We start from the raw sequence: 17,166 nt of genomic DNA on the forward strand, positions 1-17,166 counted from the left end.
TTTTTGAAAATAGGCTAATTTTCCAACAAAAACATTGTGTACTAAGACCGATGGAAAATTAAAAGTTGTTATTTTCTAGGCTGATATGGCTAGGAGCTATACCCTCATTCTGGCGTAATAATCAAGGAACTTTGCCTTGGGTGCAACAGGCGCAGTGATATTATTATATGAAAGTGCTGCGTAATATCACTGCTCCTGCTGCACCCATGGCAAAGTTCCTTGATTATTACGCCACAAATTTTCATTTTCCATCAGTCATATTACACGATGTAACTACAGAAGAGTCAAATTTTAAATAGGAAAAATATTGAAACTCTTTGGTCATTATTGAGCTAGATGCTAATGGTCTAATCAGTATCAATGATCTATGCTAAGCTAAGGTAAAAGCGCTACGCCATAACCGGAGATCGGCTGAATGGATTCGAAAATGAATGGACTTTGAAAATGGTCAACTGTTTAACAGTTGATCTAGGGGAGTTGGAAAATTACCGTTTTCAAAAATAGTGGTGTGTTCCTTTAAATGAAATGAGATATGAAATAAATCCCAGCTATATCAAACTTCTAAGAAATTATATGATTAATACAGATTAATAAATGCCTCTGAGATAAGCCAATTCATGCTGAATATTTGGTTTCACACAACTGGCCGGTATCAAAATAAGATCTTTTCAAGATAAAGATAATTTTTTATTGCTGCGGACTCAGGAATGTCTAATTCCCACCGAAGTGTCCAAATTATGTCATTCCCAATAACATTCCAAAACCACACATTCCTTCCCAGCTCATTCCCAATATGTTGTTTTACATTCATCTATTCCCAGTGTCATGTTCCTGTTGTGTGGGCTCTGATCGGTGTGTACACACATCTCGTGTCCCGGCAGAGGGCAGAGGGCAGCGTGGATTAATGACGTGTGCTTGAAGTGAAAACAAGAGCTGTGTTTATGTTTGTTTTTTTTATATACTCATGCAGACATGCTTAAACTAATGTCTCTTAATTCTGTCCATTTTAATCCATTTTTTTTTCTTTCAGGAACAAGAGGAGAATAAAGGTGCTACTAGCTGGCCAGAGTACTACATTGACCAGCTCAATTCAATGGCAGCTGTAAGTAATTCTTTTTTGAAGACTTTTCTTTGTCCTTTAACATTCATGAACTTGTCTTCTTTTAACAATTAATTATAAATTTTACATTGCCATTGGACCTTGAGGACTTAAAGGGATTGCTCAACCAAAAATGTAAATTCTGTCATTAATTACTCACCCTCATGTCGTTATAAACATGTAAGACATTGGTTCATCTTCAGAACGCAAATTAAGATATTTTTGATGAAATCCGAGAGCTTTCTGACCCTTCATAGAAAGGGTCTTACCATGTTCAAGGCCCTGAAGGTACCAAGAACAATGACAAAATAGTCCATGTGACATTAGTGAACATGGTAGGACCCTCGCTGCCTGTGGAGAGTCAAAAAGCAGAAATAAAAAAATCTTAATTTACGTTCTGTAGATGAATGAAGGTCTTACGGCTCTGAAACAACATGAGACATTAATGACAGAATTTTCATTTTCATTCATCTCTATAAAACACATGATATGTAATATCCATGGTTAGAAATTTATATAACATGTCAAAGCATCTAGTGTAAGAATGGTAATCTCTTTTACAGAGGAAAACTCTTTTGGCCTTGGAGAAGGAAGAAGAGGAGGAACGCAACAAAACTATTGAAAGCCTGAAAACGGCACTGCGGACACAACCTATGAGGTCTGCACATTGTAACAAAAATAGTCTTTATCAAATATAAGTCCCTAAATTTGTATTTGATCACTTATATAATAATACAAATATATATATATATATATATATATATATATATATATATATATTAGTGCTGGGCAACAATTATTATATTATTATTTTTATTTTTAGGGCGATTAATCACATTATTGTTTGTGATTAATCGCAATTAATTGCATTGTTATGCACAAAACTAATAATGCATTCAAAAGTAGTTTATTGTGCACTTCTTTTTAATTTAAAAGTAGGCCTACTGCTATATGAACAAAAGTGTATTTGGTTCGCAAACACTTTAAACAAATAAGGTGCTTTTTACAGCAGTGTTCCTTTTACATAGTAGCAGCAGTTAAAATATTTATTGTAGCCTAAATCTCAACTTGTAACATCAATGTAATTAAATTAAATATAAAACAAGCTATTTGTCACTGCCAGGACAGTAATGTTTTTATAGAAAATATTTTATAGTTTGTTATAGAAAAACAAGTTATGCTATGAGTACAGAGCCTCGATCATAACGTTGTAACAGGCAACTTCCTATTAAAGACCTGCACGATTGCGGGACTTATTGCAGGACGACACTTGATGGGAGGGTAGAGACTCGTGTGTGCAGGATGCGGGAGAATAATTAGTGGGTGTGCTCACACTAGGCAATCTTAACTGTGCCGGAGCGCATTTGACCCCCAAAGCCTGGTTCGTTTGACTACTGTAATCGTTCTGTTTAGCAGGCCCTGGCTTGGTTGGAAGAGGTGCGCAAGAGTGCGGTTCAGTTATATATAGATCAGTGAGTGTGAGCGCTAACCGTGCCGGAGTGCAGATCTTCTGCTATGTGCTGCATGATTGTGTGAATATTTCTGAGCGGCAAAAGCGATAGATCTGTAAAGCAATATATTGTGAGTGGGACATGTGTTACCGCATCCCATACGACTCAAAATAATAAACCACAAATTTAACAAAACAATTCACTCCACTGTGTTAAGCGAGAACGTTTCTCTGCTGTCTTCAGGTGCTACTGGAAATTTCCTATTTCCAACTTATAAAGTCATGATTACGAGCTTGCTCTTTTCTGTTAAAAAAATAACAGTGGACAGTGGTTTGTGAATGCTGCTGCTTAGCATAAATAATTTGTTCGGGAGCATACCCATGATTTGTCTGTATGTGTATTCAGAGCCAGTGAGCAACAGACTTTCATGATAATAAAAAACTCTGTTAACGCGCGATAAAATAATTGTCTGCGTTAATCAATTAATGCATTAACTTGATAATAATGTGTCAACTTGCCAAGCCCTAATACATATACACGTATATATAAATTGGAATATATTGGAATCATTTCTGAGAATCATGTGACACTGAAAACAGGAGTAATAAAAATTCAGCTTCGCCATCACATATTACATTTGGAAATCTATTAAAATTGAAAAAGTTATTTTGAATTTTAACAATACTACACAATATACTAGAGCTGAAACAACTAATCGTTTTAATCGATTAAAATCGATTATTAAAATAGTTGTCAACGAATTTAGTCATTGATTAGTTGCTAAACAACTTTTATTTGCCGTAAGCGGCTCATTTTGTGCATATTTTAAATCTGTGGTGACCAAAGTGTGGCAGTAATGAGCCACCGCAGGTTTTATTCAGCCAGTACAGCAGAAGAAGTAGCGAATAGCCAATAGCTGGCCTCGTTTATTATGTCACGTGCTTCCCGAACTGCGTCTGCAGCAGTGTTGCCAAGTCCGCTTATTATAAGCGACTTTGTGCTTGTTTTTCTGCAAAGTCGCTTACAAATATTGGTAGTCGCGGGTCACGTTTTTTTTGGGCTTGTTTCTAAACTGTAGTTGCTTATTTTGGCTTTGTGATAAATGATAATGCGGAAAATAAATAATCGAATAATATTGGGCTTATTTTGGGCTTGTTTTTGAAGCTCCAGTTGCGTATTTGTCTCGCGAGAGTTGGCAACTGTGGTCTGCAGCATTCAGCGAGATGGTGGAGACAGACTGCAGTGGAGTAAGCTTGAGAAAGAAAAAAGCGGAAGATAAAACTAATCGAACAAAGTCATCCAAAGTGTGGGAGTACTTTACTTAGAGCCTTCATAAAAAGAGGAGTAACCTGTAAACTCTGCACTACTGAACTGTTTAAATGTTTAAGACTTTTATTTGTGCAGATTCACCAGTACAATGTTGTTGTTGTTTGCAAATGTTTAGTTTAGTAACAGTTAACATTTAAAGATTTACAAACATATTCTGTGATCAGTTTGTCGTTTACCAGTTCAAAATTCAGTCTTGAAGCCTAATTATGACTGAATGAGAGAGAGGTTAATGTTTAAATGTATTTGAAAAGCCTTTTTTTTCTAAGTATTCACTGCTCTTTTTCACACAGCAGGTTTTTTGTGTGTAATTTTTTTTTTCTGGACAACCTTCTGATGGATTTTAATTTAAATTGTGAGTTCCATTCAGGTTTCATGCCACTTGCACTTTATTCGAAGGATTGTTTACAATTCCACAGCATAAGCTATAAAGCCGTTTCCCAGTTGTGTGTTTACAGGAAAAAAATAATAAAATGCAATGTACTGCAAATTTATTCTGTTTTATTCTTATTCTTCGTGAAAATATTTTCTGAAAGATTCCTTAATAAACTTTGTTCTGGATGTTAAACTACTTTAGGAGCCCTAAGGACTGCCATGGTGAAAACATTATTTGAAATCTCCTTGTGAGATTTGCTAGAGTATGGGTCAGTGTTTTGATTGCAGAAGAGTTTGACGAAGGATTACTAACACATAATAAAACAAAACTCCAGGTATATTTTTGATGAGGATATGACAATGCAAAATGGTTAAAATCTCTAAAAAGTCTATGTTGAATAATAAAGACCCTTTGTTAATAATTTAATTGGAAAAAATGGGCAAAATTAAAATATAAGTACATAAAGATTAATCGATTAATCGTAAAAATAATCGACAGATTAATCGATTATCAAAATAATGCAGCCCTACAATATACCTGTTTTTACTGTAAAACAAAATAAAGAATTGATGAGCATAAGAGACCTATTTTGTAAACAAAAATAGAAAACAGTCATTTTTATTGAATTGCAATAATATTTATTTTTTGGTTGACTTTATATCTCAAATGTCCATATTTCTCACTGAAAGTAAAAAAAAAAAAAAACACAAACAAATAAAAGCTTACATTATTGCATTTACTTGAAGATGTGGACAGCTGTCTCGGGGCAGTAGTTTAACACGTCAATGATTTTTCCATTGACAAGCACCTCACTTTGTTATTAAACGAACGCTTCCCTTATGGTGTGTGCTTTGGGTCTAATTATGCAAATGAGATTACTTTCATCACACACATGCTCACAAACACATGCGTTTGATTAGTGGTTCCTGCATTCACCGTTTGATCCTGGGGTCACAGGTCATCAGCACTGACCTCTGCAGGGCTCAGGTCAAAGCACTCCACCCCTCTCTGTGCCTAATGACATTCAGGCTGCATATCAAACCATTCCTTTCACAGCTTAAGGCAATTGTATTTAAAGTCGAGTGCTTTATTGGGGTTATAAATCAGTCTAGCTACTGATGTGATATATTATTTCACATTCATCACCTCCTTGTGGAGTCAATCATTTTCAGATTAACAAATTGTTTTCAGAGCCATGGCCTGGCGGTTAACACACATGCTTGGGTTTGGTGCTCATGTTGCAAATTTACTGTGGGTTTGAATCCAACCCATGTCATGTAGCAATCCCATATCCTCTCCATCATTTCCTGTCATCTCTTCACCTTTGCTAATAAATAAAATGAAACTTTTATGTAAAAATGTATAATATCTACATTTATTTAAATATTTACATTTATTTAAATATGTAATGGTATAAAAACAAAATGATATAAAAATTAAATTGTTAGTAATTATAGATTCTTCTGTTTTTATTGATAAGACAAGAAATTAAGAAATTAGAGAAAAAGACATAGGTATGTTTTCTAATAAGAAATTTGAGATGTTTTATATATATATATATATATATATATATATATATAAAACATCAATTAGAGAAAAAGACATGTTTGTTTTCTAATAAGAAATTTGAGATGTTTTATATATATATATATATATATATATATATATAATATGTAAAATAAATAAAGTTAAAATAATAAATAAAGGGCAAAAATAAATAATTAGAAATGTATTATATTTATATTTTAAGTATTTTTATTTATTTGTTTATTCATTATTTCTGTATTGGTAAGAAAAATAGTATGGTAACTTTCAACGAAAGCATTGCAAGTGGACATCTGGGAAAAAGTAAAATATGAAAACATCTATGATATGGCAGCTTTAAAGTTAAAGCTTTTTTTTCTATCGTAACTTTTGAGAAAGCTCTTTAACCAATAGCTGAAATCATTCCTTATAGGTTTGTAACACGGTTCATCGATATGGACGGCCTGACATGCATCCTGAACTTCCTGAAGAGCATGGATTATGAGACCACTGAGTCTCAGATCCACACTTCCCTCATCGGCTGCATCAAAGCCCTGATGAACAACTCCCAGGGTCGCGCTCACGTGCTCTCTCACTCCGAGAGCATCAACATCATCGCTCAGAGTCTGGCCACCGAGAACATCAAGACTAAAGTGGCGGTGCTGGAGATCATGGGTGCTGTGTGTTTAGTGCCTGGAGGCCACAAGAAGATTTTGGAGGCCATGTTGCACTATCAAAAGTTCTCTTGTGAGCGCACACGATTTCAGGTTGGCAGCTTTGTTTATAGCATGATAAAATGTCAATGAAAATCTGTTTCAGGATAAATGTCAATCCCATTAACATCTTTTTTTTGTCACAGACATTGTTGAATGATCTGGACAAAAGCACGGGACGTTACAGGGACGAGGTCAGCCTGAAAACGGCGATTATGTCCTTCATTAATGCTGTTTTAAGCCAAGGAGCTGGTGAAGTAAGACATTTTGGTTGCGTGCACACTATTTTAACACATCTTAATTTACTGTCAAGATCTGTGCTTTAATATATAAATGTCTACCTAAATAAGTCTCCTATCTGCCCTTGGAGGAATAGTATATCAGTAAGTGTTCTCTCGTAGGCCAGTCTTGAGTTCCGGGTTCATTTGCGATACGAGTTCCTCATGCTGGGGATTCAGCCCATCATCGACAAACTCAGGTCACATGAAAACTCAACTTTAGACAGGTAAGGGCCACAATTTCTAACTTGAGCTTTATTAATGGAGTCTTATCAGCAGATTTGAGCATCTTGATTTTGCTGTTTCTCTTTTTTTTTTTGTCTCCTCAGGCATTTAGATTACTTTGAGATGCTGAGAAATGATGATGAGCTCACATTATCCAGACGGTTTGAGTCTGTGAGTAGATAAAACAATTATATTTCTAATAATGGTCTTATATTTTAGGTATCAATATATTGTTTAAAATATATAAAAATATGATGAAATTATATATGAATATATACAGTACAGACCAAAAGTTTGGAAACATTACTATTTTTAATGTTTTTGAAAGAAGTTTCTTCTGCTCATAAAGCCTGCATTTATTTGATCAAAAATACAGAAAAAAATGTAATATTGTGAAATATTATTACAATTTAAAATAATTGTTTTTAAATTTATTATACTTTAAATGATCATTTATTTCTTTGATGCAAAGCTGAATTTTTAGGATCATTATCACATGATCCTTTAGAAATCATTCTAATATGATGATTCATTATCAAAGTTGGAAACAGTTCTGCTGCTTAATATTTTTTCAGAACATGCGATACTTTTTTAGGATACTTTGATGAATAAAAGGTAAAAAAAAAAAAAGAAGCTATGTTTTTAAAATATAAATATTTTGTAATAACAATGTACACTACTGGTCAGTAATTTGGGGTCAGTAATTTTTTTTCTTTCTTCTTTTTAAATAAAATCAATACTTTTATTCAGCAAGGATGTGTTAAATTGTTAAAAAGTGATAGTAAAGAAAATATATTATTAGAATATATATTATTAGAATTTTTTTTTATTTTGAATAAATGCAATTCTTTTTAACCTTTTATTCATCAAATATATTAGACAGCAGAACTGTTTCCAACACTCATAATAAATCAGAATATTAGAATGATTTCTAAATGATCATGTGATAGACTGGATGTTACATGTGACACTGAAGGCTGCAGTAATGATGCTGAAAATTCAGCTTTGCATCACAGGAATAATTTTTTTTTTTTATTATATTCAAATAGAAAAGTATTATTTAAAGTTGTAATAATATTTCACAATATTACTGTTTTTTCTGTATTTTTGATCAAATAAATGCAGGCTTGATGAGCAGAAGAAACTTCTTTCAAAAACATTAAAAATAGTAATGTTTCCAAACTTTTGGTCTGTACTGTATATATATATATTAGTGCTGTCAAACGATCAATTTTTGTTTACATAATATATGTATGTGTACTGTGTATATTTATTATGTATATATAAATACACACACATACAGTATATACAGTATTTTGAAAATATTTACACGCATATGCAATTGTATATTTTATATTATATATAAATATATTTAATATATAAATATGTCATATTTTTCTTAAATAAATACATGCATGTGTTTGTATTTATATATTCATAATAAATATACACAGTATACACACGTATTATGCAAACAACATTTTTCTTTTGGATTGTTTAACAGTACTAATATATTTATTTATATTTATATATCTATTTATAATTTTTTTCTCAGATGCATATAGACACGAAGAGTGCGACACAAGTTTTTGAGCTTGTACGGAAGAAGCTGGCTCACACAGATGCATATCCGCACTTTATGTCTATTCTTCACCATTGCCTGCTCATGCCTCGTGAGTGTTTACCTTATTGTTTAGACTTTCTTAGTTTTTAACTGAAACAACGCTATACAGACTTTTTCCACCAAATGCTATAAATGAAGAATGATGCAAAAGCTATTCAGTTTAATGCCACAAATGACCAGTCAGAATTAAGTATTTATTATATATAATTAATTGAATTGCATGTTTGAATCTTCACTTTGTTTTAGATAAGAGAAGTGGGAACACAGTGCAGTACTGGCTGCTCCTGGACCGCATTGTCCAACAGATGGTCCTGCAGAATGACAAAGGTCACGACCCTGATGTCACGCCATTAGAAAACTTCAATGTAAAGAATGTGGTTCGAATGTGAGTTTGCATCTTTTTTCAGGCAACTTTATCATAATTGATTTGCTTTGGCATCCATATGTTACTGTAGTGTATTTATAGAAGATGTAGGTTTTTTTAATGCCCTCATTAAGTCTTTGCCAAATAAACCAAGATTTGTACTGAATTAATGAGTTTTTCCTTAAATCACATCACTTACCCTTTTTCAGGCTTGTCAATGAAAATGAGGTGAAACAGTGGAAGGAACAGGCAGAAAAAATGCGCAAAGGTCAGCACATGTTGTACACATTGATGTTTCTTTTACAAGAGACTGCATTATAGCATTAAGATTAAATCCTTTGTAACAGTTAATGCATTCACATTAAGTAGGGATTAAAATTCCGATTTAACAATTAAAAATGTCTTTGGCAACCTATAAATTATAACTTCAGAACCTAAATTTCATGTGGATTTTAATGACTACAATGCTAAATGATGTCATGAAACTATTTATCTATTCATTTTAGCATTTAATAAAAAAAATGTTTAATTGTATTTGTTTTTATTTTTAATAACAATTATTGCTGTACTTTTAAGAATTTAATTAAATATAAAAAAAATTGTTTGTTAAGTTATTCATTCATTCTTCAGATTAGTTATTTTTTATTTTGTGTATTTTATTTATTTTACAGATTATTTGTATGCACTTTTTTTCTCATTTTCATCGGTTCATGTTGAAATGATCACTCTGATTAAACAACAATGTAAAATGTCATCAAACTTATAAATTACAACTTGAAAATTGATTAATGAATGACTTCATTATGACCATCATGATGACCTCAAGCAAAATGAAGCAGCACGTAGAAGTGAATTAATATAAAAAATATGGCATCTATTTGACATTATAAGCATTTCCATATGAAGTAATCATTTCTAAAAATGAGAACATCATCAGATCAGAATAGATTCTCAAAGTTGTTGTCTCTAATTATGTTAATTCATTTTTCTATATTTCAGTTTGCTTTAGTTGGCCGGAATGCAGTGTCTTTATTGTAGAGACATATAACATTTTGACCTTTAACCTCTTTGTCCTGTAGACCAACATGAGCTACAACAGAAGATGGAAAAGAAGGAGCGAGAGTGTGATGCAAAAACCCAGGAGAAGGAGGAGATGATGCAAACGCTCAACAAGATGAAAGAGAAGTTAGAAAGAGAAATGGGGGAACATAAACTAGTCAAGCAGCAGGTGGCAGAAATGACTTCCAGACTACATGACCTCAGCACGGTATGCTGATGATGTCACGGATATTGATAATAAAAATAATACAAAACCATGTAAACGTCCTTTTACGAAAGCAAACATTTATAAAGACTGACCACTGTTCATCCCTTTTGTATTTATTAGAGACAAGTAGCCAGTGTTCCCGGAGGTCCTCCCATCCCTGGCCCTCCAGGTGGCCCTCTCTTGCCCCCTCCACCTCCTCCACCTCCACCTGGTGGCATGATGCCGCCTCCACCACCTCCTCCACCGGGCAGTGCTATGATGCCACCGCCTCCACCACCGCCCCCTGGACGTCCTCCTCTCGGTGCAGCTCCGCCTCCACCAGGAGCTCCCGTGGGACCATCCCTGAAGAAGAAAAACATTCCTCAGCCGTCCAATCCACTCAAGTCCTTCAACTGGGCCAAGCTGTCTGAGGTAAGACTGGCATGGATTAGAGGAGTGGACTGGCTCATCCTGACACTCACAGACACTAAAATCTGTCTCTTAAGCCTCCACTTTTAATCAAGAAACACTTTTGGAAGTCAAGTTACACAAATTGGTGTCAAACCTGTCTTAAATTTTACCAAGTTGTCAGAATTTGTCATATGGGTAGTGTACTAGATCTATCATTTTTAATGTCATGAAACTATTTTTATATTACATTTTTAATAGTATGTTTATTTATTTACATTTAAATTTAATAAATCTGTTAAGTATACATTTTAGTATGTTATTTTATTTAAATTGTTAAATTCTTTAAACTATTTCAATCTATACTCTTTAGAATTTAATTGAATAAAATGCGATTTATATTTTGAATTTTAAGAAACCATTAGCATTGAATAAAATTTTATTTATTTATACTTTTAATGTTATGAAACTATTTTATCTATACATTTAGCAACTGAATAAAATAATTATTTTGCTGATTTATTTAGTTGCATTTTTCCCATCTTCTTCATCTTTGAAGAAGTTTTTCAATTTTGCAGCTCATTTTCTACTTGAGTTTCAGAGTTTTATGATTAACAAAATATAGCATGTGACTTACAACATGTGACTTTGGACAGGACGGTGATTGAGTTACACATCCCACTCTCTTCCACAGAACAAGCTTGAGGGAACAGTCTGGGCAGACATTGATGACGGCAAAGTTTTCAAAATCCTAGACTTGGTGGATATTGAGAAGACTTTCTCTGCCTATCAGAGGCAACAGGTCACTAAACAATGCTTCTTTCACTGGTTTTAATCCAGAGTGATCTCACAAAGCATTCACTGTCTCTCATGCATGGTACTGATACATTTACCCATGGTAATCCTGCATCACAGAGCATGGGGTTTGAATTAGCAGACTGTAAAATGCATTGATATCACCAGCAGTTTTCTATGAAAAGCAGACATTGGCAAACCGTCCTCATTATGCCTGGTAAACCACACACTTAGACTCATTATAGAGCAATTACATAAATTTCTTATGGCTTTACAGCCAAATTAGAGCAGAAAAAGAAAAGAAAGGAAAAAAAGCTAGGTGCGATACAGCTCAAAACTTGACCGTGTCTTCATAATTATATTTTAAAACAATGCATAAATTACTTTAAGCTGTTTTTAAAAAAATTGAAAGCATGCTAAATGCATTAAAACCGAGATTCATAAAACCTCTCCAATTTCATCAAATTCTCAAAATATATTAGATTTATTGTCAGCATTATGGAAGCAGGATTATTACAGTATGGAAATAATTTCCTGTCTCAGAGTAAAAAAAAAAAAAAAATAGTTTATGTATTTTATATATTACCCCCTGGAACTTTATATTATTTATTAATTGCAAATTAATTTGTTACAGTTGCAACTTAACTCTGACCTATCTTGGAGTTGCAGCAATTTTGCTTGATTACTATATCATAATTAATTTTTCGCAATTGCAATTGTATTTCCTGTCACTGCGATTATTTGTTGTAATTTCTCAGAATTATGGCTTTTCTACTGTGCAGATTTCCACATTATGAACAGAAATTTTGAATTTTTGTCCACTATCGCAGAGCATCTAGATTTGATACAAGGTGGAATCGGAGAGGTAGCTTGTGACATTTAGCAGTTGTTTAGACATTAACCGGTCATCTGTGATCAACTATCATGCATCTTTCAATGCACACACACATTTACACTGCATTTACAGACCTCCCAGAAAGCTCTGCTTTCATGCACCCTCATGCTCACCATTCACAACCCCAATAATGTCATCATGTGCACATGCCTGTTTGAGTTTGTTTTGGCTGAATTCACCAGACTACACTGTCTCTCTAACATGTGCTGCATCTTCCTTGCTTCTTGCCTGCATTCTAGGACTTCTTTATGGTCAATAACTGCAAGCAGGTAAGTGTGGATGAACAGATCTAATAGTGTTTGCATCATCTCTCCCCTACTCACTCTTTCTATGTGTCATTCATTTTGTATCCAGGCAATATATAAAAGTGGAAACCTAACATGACTTTACTGATAATGTTTATATAAACTGCCCATACACACTATTGGTCAAAAGTTTGAAAGTAGAATGATTTCCGAGCGATCATGTAACACTGGAGTAATGGCTGCTGAAAATTCTGCTTTGCATCACAGGAAAAATTACGTTTTAAAATATATTCAAATAGAAAACGGTTATTTTAAATTCTAATAATATTTCACAGTTTTTACTGTATTTTTGATCAAATGAACAGTCTTGGTAAGACTTTTGAAAACAATTTAAAAATCTCATGCATTCCAAACTTTTGACTGGCAGTGTAAGTTTGAGATTCAGAATCGGAGTATATTGATTCTTTTATTTTAAATCTGATCTATAAAATTTCTCTTGAGTGAAATGTATCTCTTTTGTGACTCCAACCAAATAGAAAGAGACTGAAGACGATGCGCTGAGCTCCAAGAAAGTCAAAGAGCTCTCTGTCATCGATGGCCGCCGGGCTCAGAACTGCAACATCCTTCTCTCACGGTGAGTGATGTGTCTGCCCCGGGTATGAGTTCACCTCCGTCTGGTGTGTGTGTGTGTGGACCTCACTGGCCCTCCGGATGTAATGTCATATCCTGTAGGGCATACCTTCTGGTTCCTACGTCCTGGTTTAATACTGTATATCCCAACTTGGTTATTGTACCATTTCCTATCAGTGAAAGACATATCGCCCCTTAGTTTCTTCACGTCTCTACAGTGTGAGGTGGCTTCCCTGAATTCTTTGTAAATCAATGCAGCATGGGGCTTTAAAAAAGAACAGGGACTATTCTTCATTAAATTAGAGTGTTATATCATTAAAAAAACACGCCTGACAACTTGGTTGTCATTGCCAGGAAAGATATTTGACTTTCTCACTCAAAAGTAATATGCAAGGATTCTGTGATTCCAGAAGCTCCACAAATTGCAGTGGTTTGGGATTTCCATATCTAAAATATGCCCTTTGGATGCTTATTTGTGACCATGGAGCACAAAACCAGTCATAAGGGTCAATTTGTCAAAATTGAGATTAATGCATCGTCTGAAAGCTGAATAAATACGATTTCCATTGATGTATTTTTGGCACAAAAGAAACATTTATCATTTTGACCCATTCAGTGTATTGTTGGCTATTGCTACAAATATACCCCAGCAATTTAAGATTGGTTTTGTGCTCCAAGGTCGCATTTATGAAATATCATGGCTAACATTTAAAGACATTTATACTGCTAAAATATATTTTTATTTCAAAGAAATGCTTTTCTTTTGGAACCTTCTATTCATCATAGAATATTGAGAATGAATGTATCATGGTTTTAACAAAAACATTATGCAGCACAACTGCTTTCAATATTTATAATAAGAAATGACAAATCAGCATATTAGAATGATTTCTGAAGGATCATTTGACCCTGAATACTGAACTAATGACTTTTTAACTGTATATTTGATCAAATAAATGCAGCCTTTATGAGGGAAAAGAGACATCTTTAAAAAAACATTTAAAAGTAAAATTGTGTACCATTTTTAAATCTAGTGCTTTTTTTTTAGTCTAGAATTTTCCCCAAAATATTAGCAGAAAATGTGAAAGAATGGCCTGCTTATGGGTCCTGATGGTTATTAGCTTTCAATTTCCTTTGAAGATGAAAAAAATATCTAAATAACTATTAAGATTTAGCATCCGTTCAATGTATCCAAGCTTAATTTAATAAAAAGAGCAAAAATTGATTTATTTAATATATTTATTGGATTAAGTTGCCAATGTCACATCCCAAAGAGAGTTATTAGCTTTTTTTTTTAAATGGTTGTGCAGATTTATATTATTTTAATTCAGCATGCCTCATTACCTCGATTTCATCTTTAAAGAATGTATTGTCAATTCAAAACTCAGGAAATATTTAATTCACTTATATTAGGAGAATCATGCCTCTCTAACCCAAAATATATGACATACTAAAGAAAAACACTACTGCGAGTCCTAGCTGTAGAACTCCTGGGTAGTTCAATATTATTCAGGGTTTACATATTTCCTATTTATAGCTTCATTACAGATGTGACTGCAGTGTCAGAATGAGCTCAAATTAAACTGTCATCCATGCAGCGCTTATCCAGGGTTTACACAGAGTTGATTTTTCTTAGAGGCGATATTGTATTTACAAATTCTTTAATTACAGGGTCCAATTCTTATTTTGGATTACATATCTGTTTGTCACCTCAGGACTACCCTTTCTGAATGAAATGAATCCCACAAAGCAAACTGTAACAGTTGGTCACAGCTGCCAATCCAGACGGTGTGGGATATATGACAGCTCACTGACTGACTGCGGTTTAGCTTGGGACCAAAACACAAAGGTTCTCGTAAAGCAAGACTCCAAACTAAATGAAATGAATCAGACTCATTCCATTATTGCCAGATTTACTCCAAAATCTTCCCTGCAGATTTTTATTTATGACTGTTTATGAACGACCGACAATCGAGACCTCATCAAAACGCACAATAACAGCATCTGTAGATCATGGCCTGTGGATCTATCACATTCTCATCCTGCCTAAATGCTCTCTTAGGAGTCTCCACAAGAAGAGATTGGGGTGTAATCCATTGTACAGCCACCGAACGGACCACCCAAGCTGAGATTCACAGGGATTTAAATAGTTTCGCTTCTCAAGTGGAAGCCTGTAGAGTCATTAGTGTTGATTTAGGAATGGTGAATGTGGTGCTGGATGTCAGGGTGGTGGAGGGTGAGGTGGTGGTCTGGCTGGAGGGAGATGAGACTGAGGAGTAATGTGTGCTAAATGATCAGTAATTAGAGCGTAGTTCATATTAAAGGGTTTCTCCACCCCAAAATGAAAATTTTGTCATTAATCATTTACCCCCAAGTCGTTCCAAACCCGTAAAAGCTTCAGCCATCTTCGAACACAATTTAAGATATTTTGCATGAAAAGTACTTTTTGTACTTAAGAAAACAAAAATAACGACTTTATTCAACAATTTGTCTCTTCTGCCTCCGCATCACCTTAGCACCATTTTGGAGAATATCTGCTGAATACAAGCAGCGTACGCTGTGTCTGTGTCAGCTGCGACATAAGGATACGTTTTTTATGTGTATTTACACTTTGATTTTAATGAAAATCTTTTCAGCACGGCTGACACACCAGTGATGCAGAGAGACACAGAGGAGACGAATTGTTGAATAAAGTCGTTATTTTTGTTTTCTTCACATACAAAAATTGTATTCTCGTATCCAAAATATCTTAAATTGTGTATCGAAGATGAACAGAGCTTTTACGGGTTTGAAACGACATGGGGGTATGTGATTAATGACAAAATAAATTATTTTGGGGTGGAGTATCCCTTTAATCAACTCAGTGTCGACAGAAGAGGAAATGAGACCTGTTAAGATAGCTATACAGAAATAGATCAGAAAGAACTATACACTTGGAAAAAAAAAAATTATAATTATCTAAATATCTAAAATATTATTAATAATAGTACAAACATATTGTACATTTAAAAGTATTTTTATTCAGTAAGGATGCCTTAAATTGATTAAAAGTGGTTCTGGGCAATGATAAATCGGGATTAGTCATTAGGGATTTGCATTTCAAATAAATGCTGTTCTTTTAAACTTTTTATTCATCAAAGAATCCAGAAAAAAATGTATCATGGTCGCCAAAAAAATATATTAACCAGCACAACAATTTTCTACATTCAACACTGTTTCTTGTGCAGCAAATCAGCATTTTAGAATAATTTCTAAAGGATCATGTGACACTAAAGACTGGAATAATGATGCTGAAAATTCTGCTTTACCATCACATGAAAAAAACTTATTCAGTGGAAAACAGTTATTTTAAACTGTAATAGTTTTTCCAAAAATATTACTGTTTTATTCCATTTTTGATCAAATAAACATAGCCTTGGTGAACAAAAGAGACTTCTTTCAAGAACATTAAAAAAAAAAAAGCTTTTGAACGGTAGGCCAAGCTTTTGCACTTTTAGCACAAGTCTATTTTTTTCTTACAGAACTTATTAAAACTAAAGAAATAATTAAAAAAATAAAACCATTTTGAGATTAAAGAAATTATGCCACGTTACATTTTAAGAAAAATGTCAGCATAAAATGTTGAGAAAAAAATCATTAAAATTCGATTTCGAGAAAAGAAAAAACGTTTCTATTTGCACCTCAGTAGTGTTGTTCATTACCAGGATGAAATAATCACAAAGTGCAAATTATTTTATTTATTAAATTTTTTTAATAAATGCTGCCTTAAGACAACAAAGCCCTTACTATATTCTTCTTAGCCCTAAACCTACCTAATAAATACATCTTTATTAAACACTCATAAGGCAATTGATTTTAACTTTTCCAATGTGAGATGAGATGAGAAAAGAAAGAAAAGCGAGTTCAACAAAAGGTATATTCCAACTGTGGTCGATCGCATAGTATGCTACATCTAAGAACATTAATT

General features: G+C 33.6%; 1 protein-coding gene across 3 annotated transcripts in view; it reads left to right on the forward strand.

The window, feature by feature from the left end:
- Positions 1–17,166, forward strand: part of daam1b (dishevelled associated activator of morphogenesis 1b) — an 88,833-nt gene that overhangs the window by 58,976 nt on the left and 12,691 nt on the right. For 2 of the 3 annotated variants that reach the window (XM_059512971.1, XM_059512970.1), the window contains exons 4-17: positions 1,031–1,102; positions 1,663–1,757; positions 6,210–6,543; positions 6,636–6,746; positions 6,891–6,994; positions 7,097–7,163; positions 8,548–8,665; positions 8,863–9,001; positions 9,190–9,248; positions 10,060–10,247; positions 10,368–10,658; positions 11,329–11,436; positions 12,564–12,593; positions 13,106–13,203. In XM_059512971.1, coding sequence (XP_059368954.1) covers positions 1,031–1,102; positions 1,663–1,757; positions 6,210–6,543; positions 6,636–6,746; positions 6,891–6,994; positions 7,097–7,163; positions 8,548–8,665; positions 8,863–9,001; positions 9,190–9,248; positions 10,060–10,247; positions 10,368–10,658; positions 11,329–11,436; positions 12,564–12,593; positions 13,106–13,203 — 1,814 coding nt within the window. The remainder of the gene's footprint in view (positions 1–1,030; positions 1,103–1,662; positions 1,758–6,209; positions 6,544–6,635; positions 6,747–6,890; positions 6,995–7,096; positions 7,164–8,547; positions 8,666–8,862; positions 9,002–9,189; positions 9,249–10,059; positions 10,248–10,367; positions 10,659–11,328; positions 11,437–12,563; positions 12,594–13,105; positions 13,204–17,166) is intronic. The other variant, XM_059512972.1, reaches the window with a different exon arrangement.

This window comes from Carassius carassius, chromosome 27, assembly GCF_963082965.1.
Source record: "Carassius carassius chromosome 27, fCarCar2.1, whole genome shotgun sequence".
NCBI lineage: Eukaryota > Metazoa > Chordata > Actinopteri > Cypriniformes > Cyprinidae > Carassius > Carassius carassius.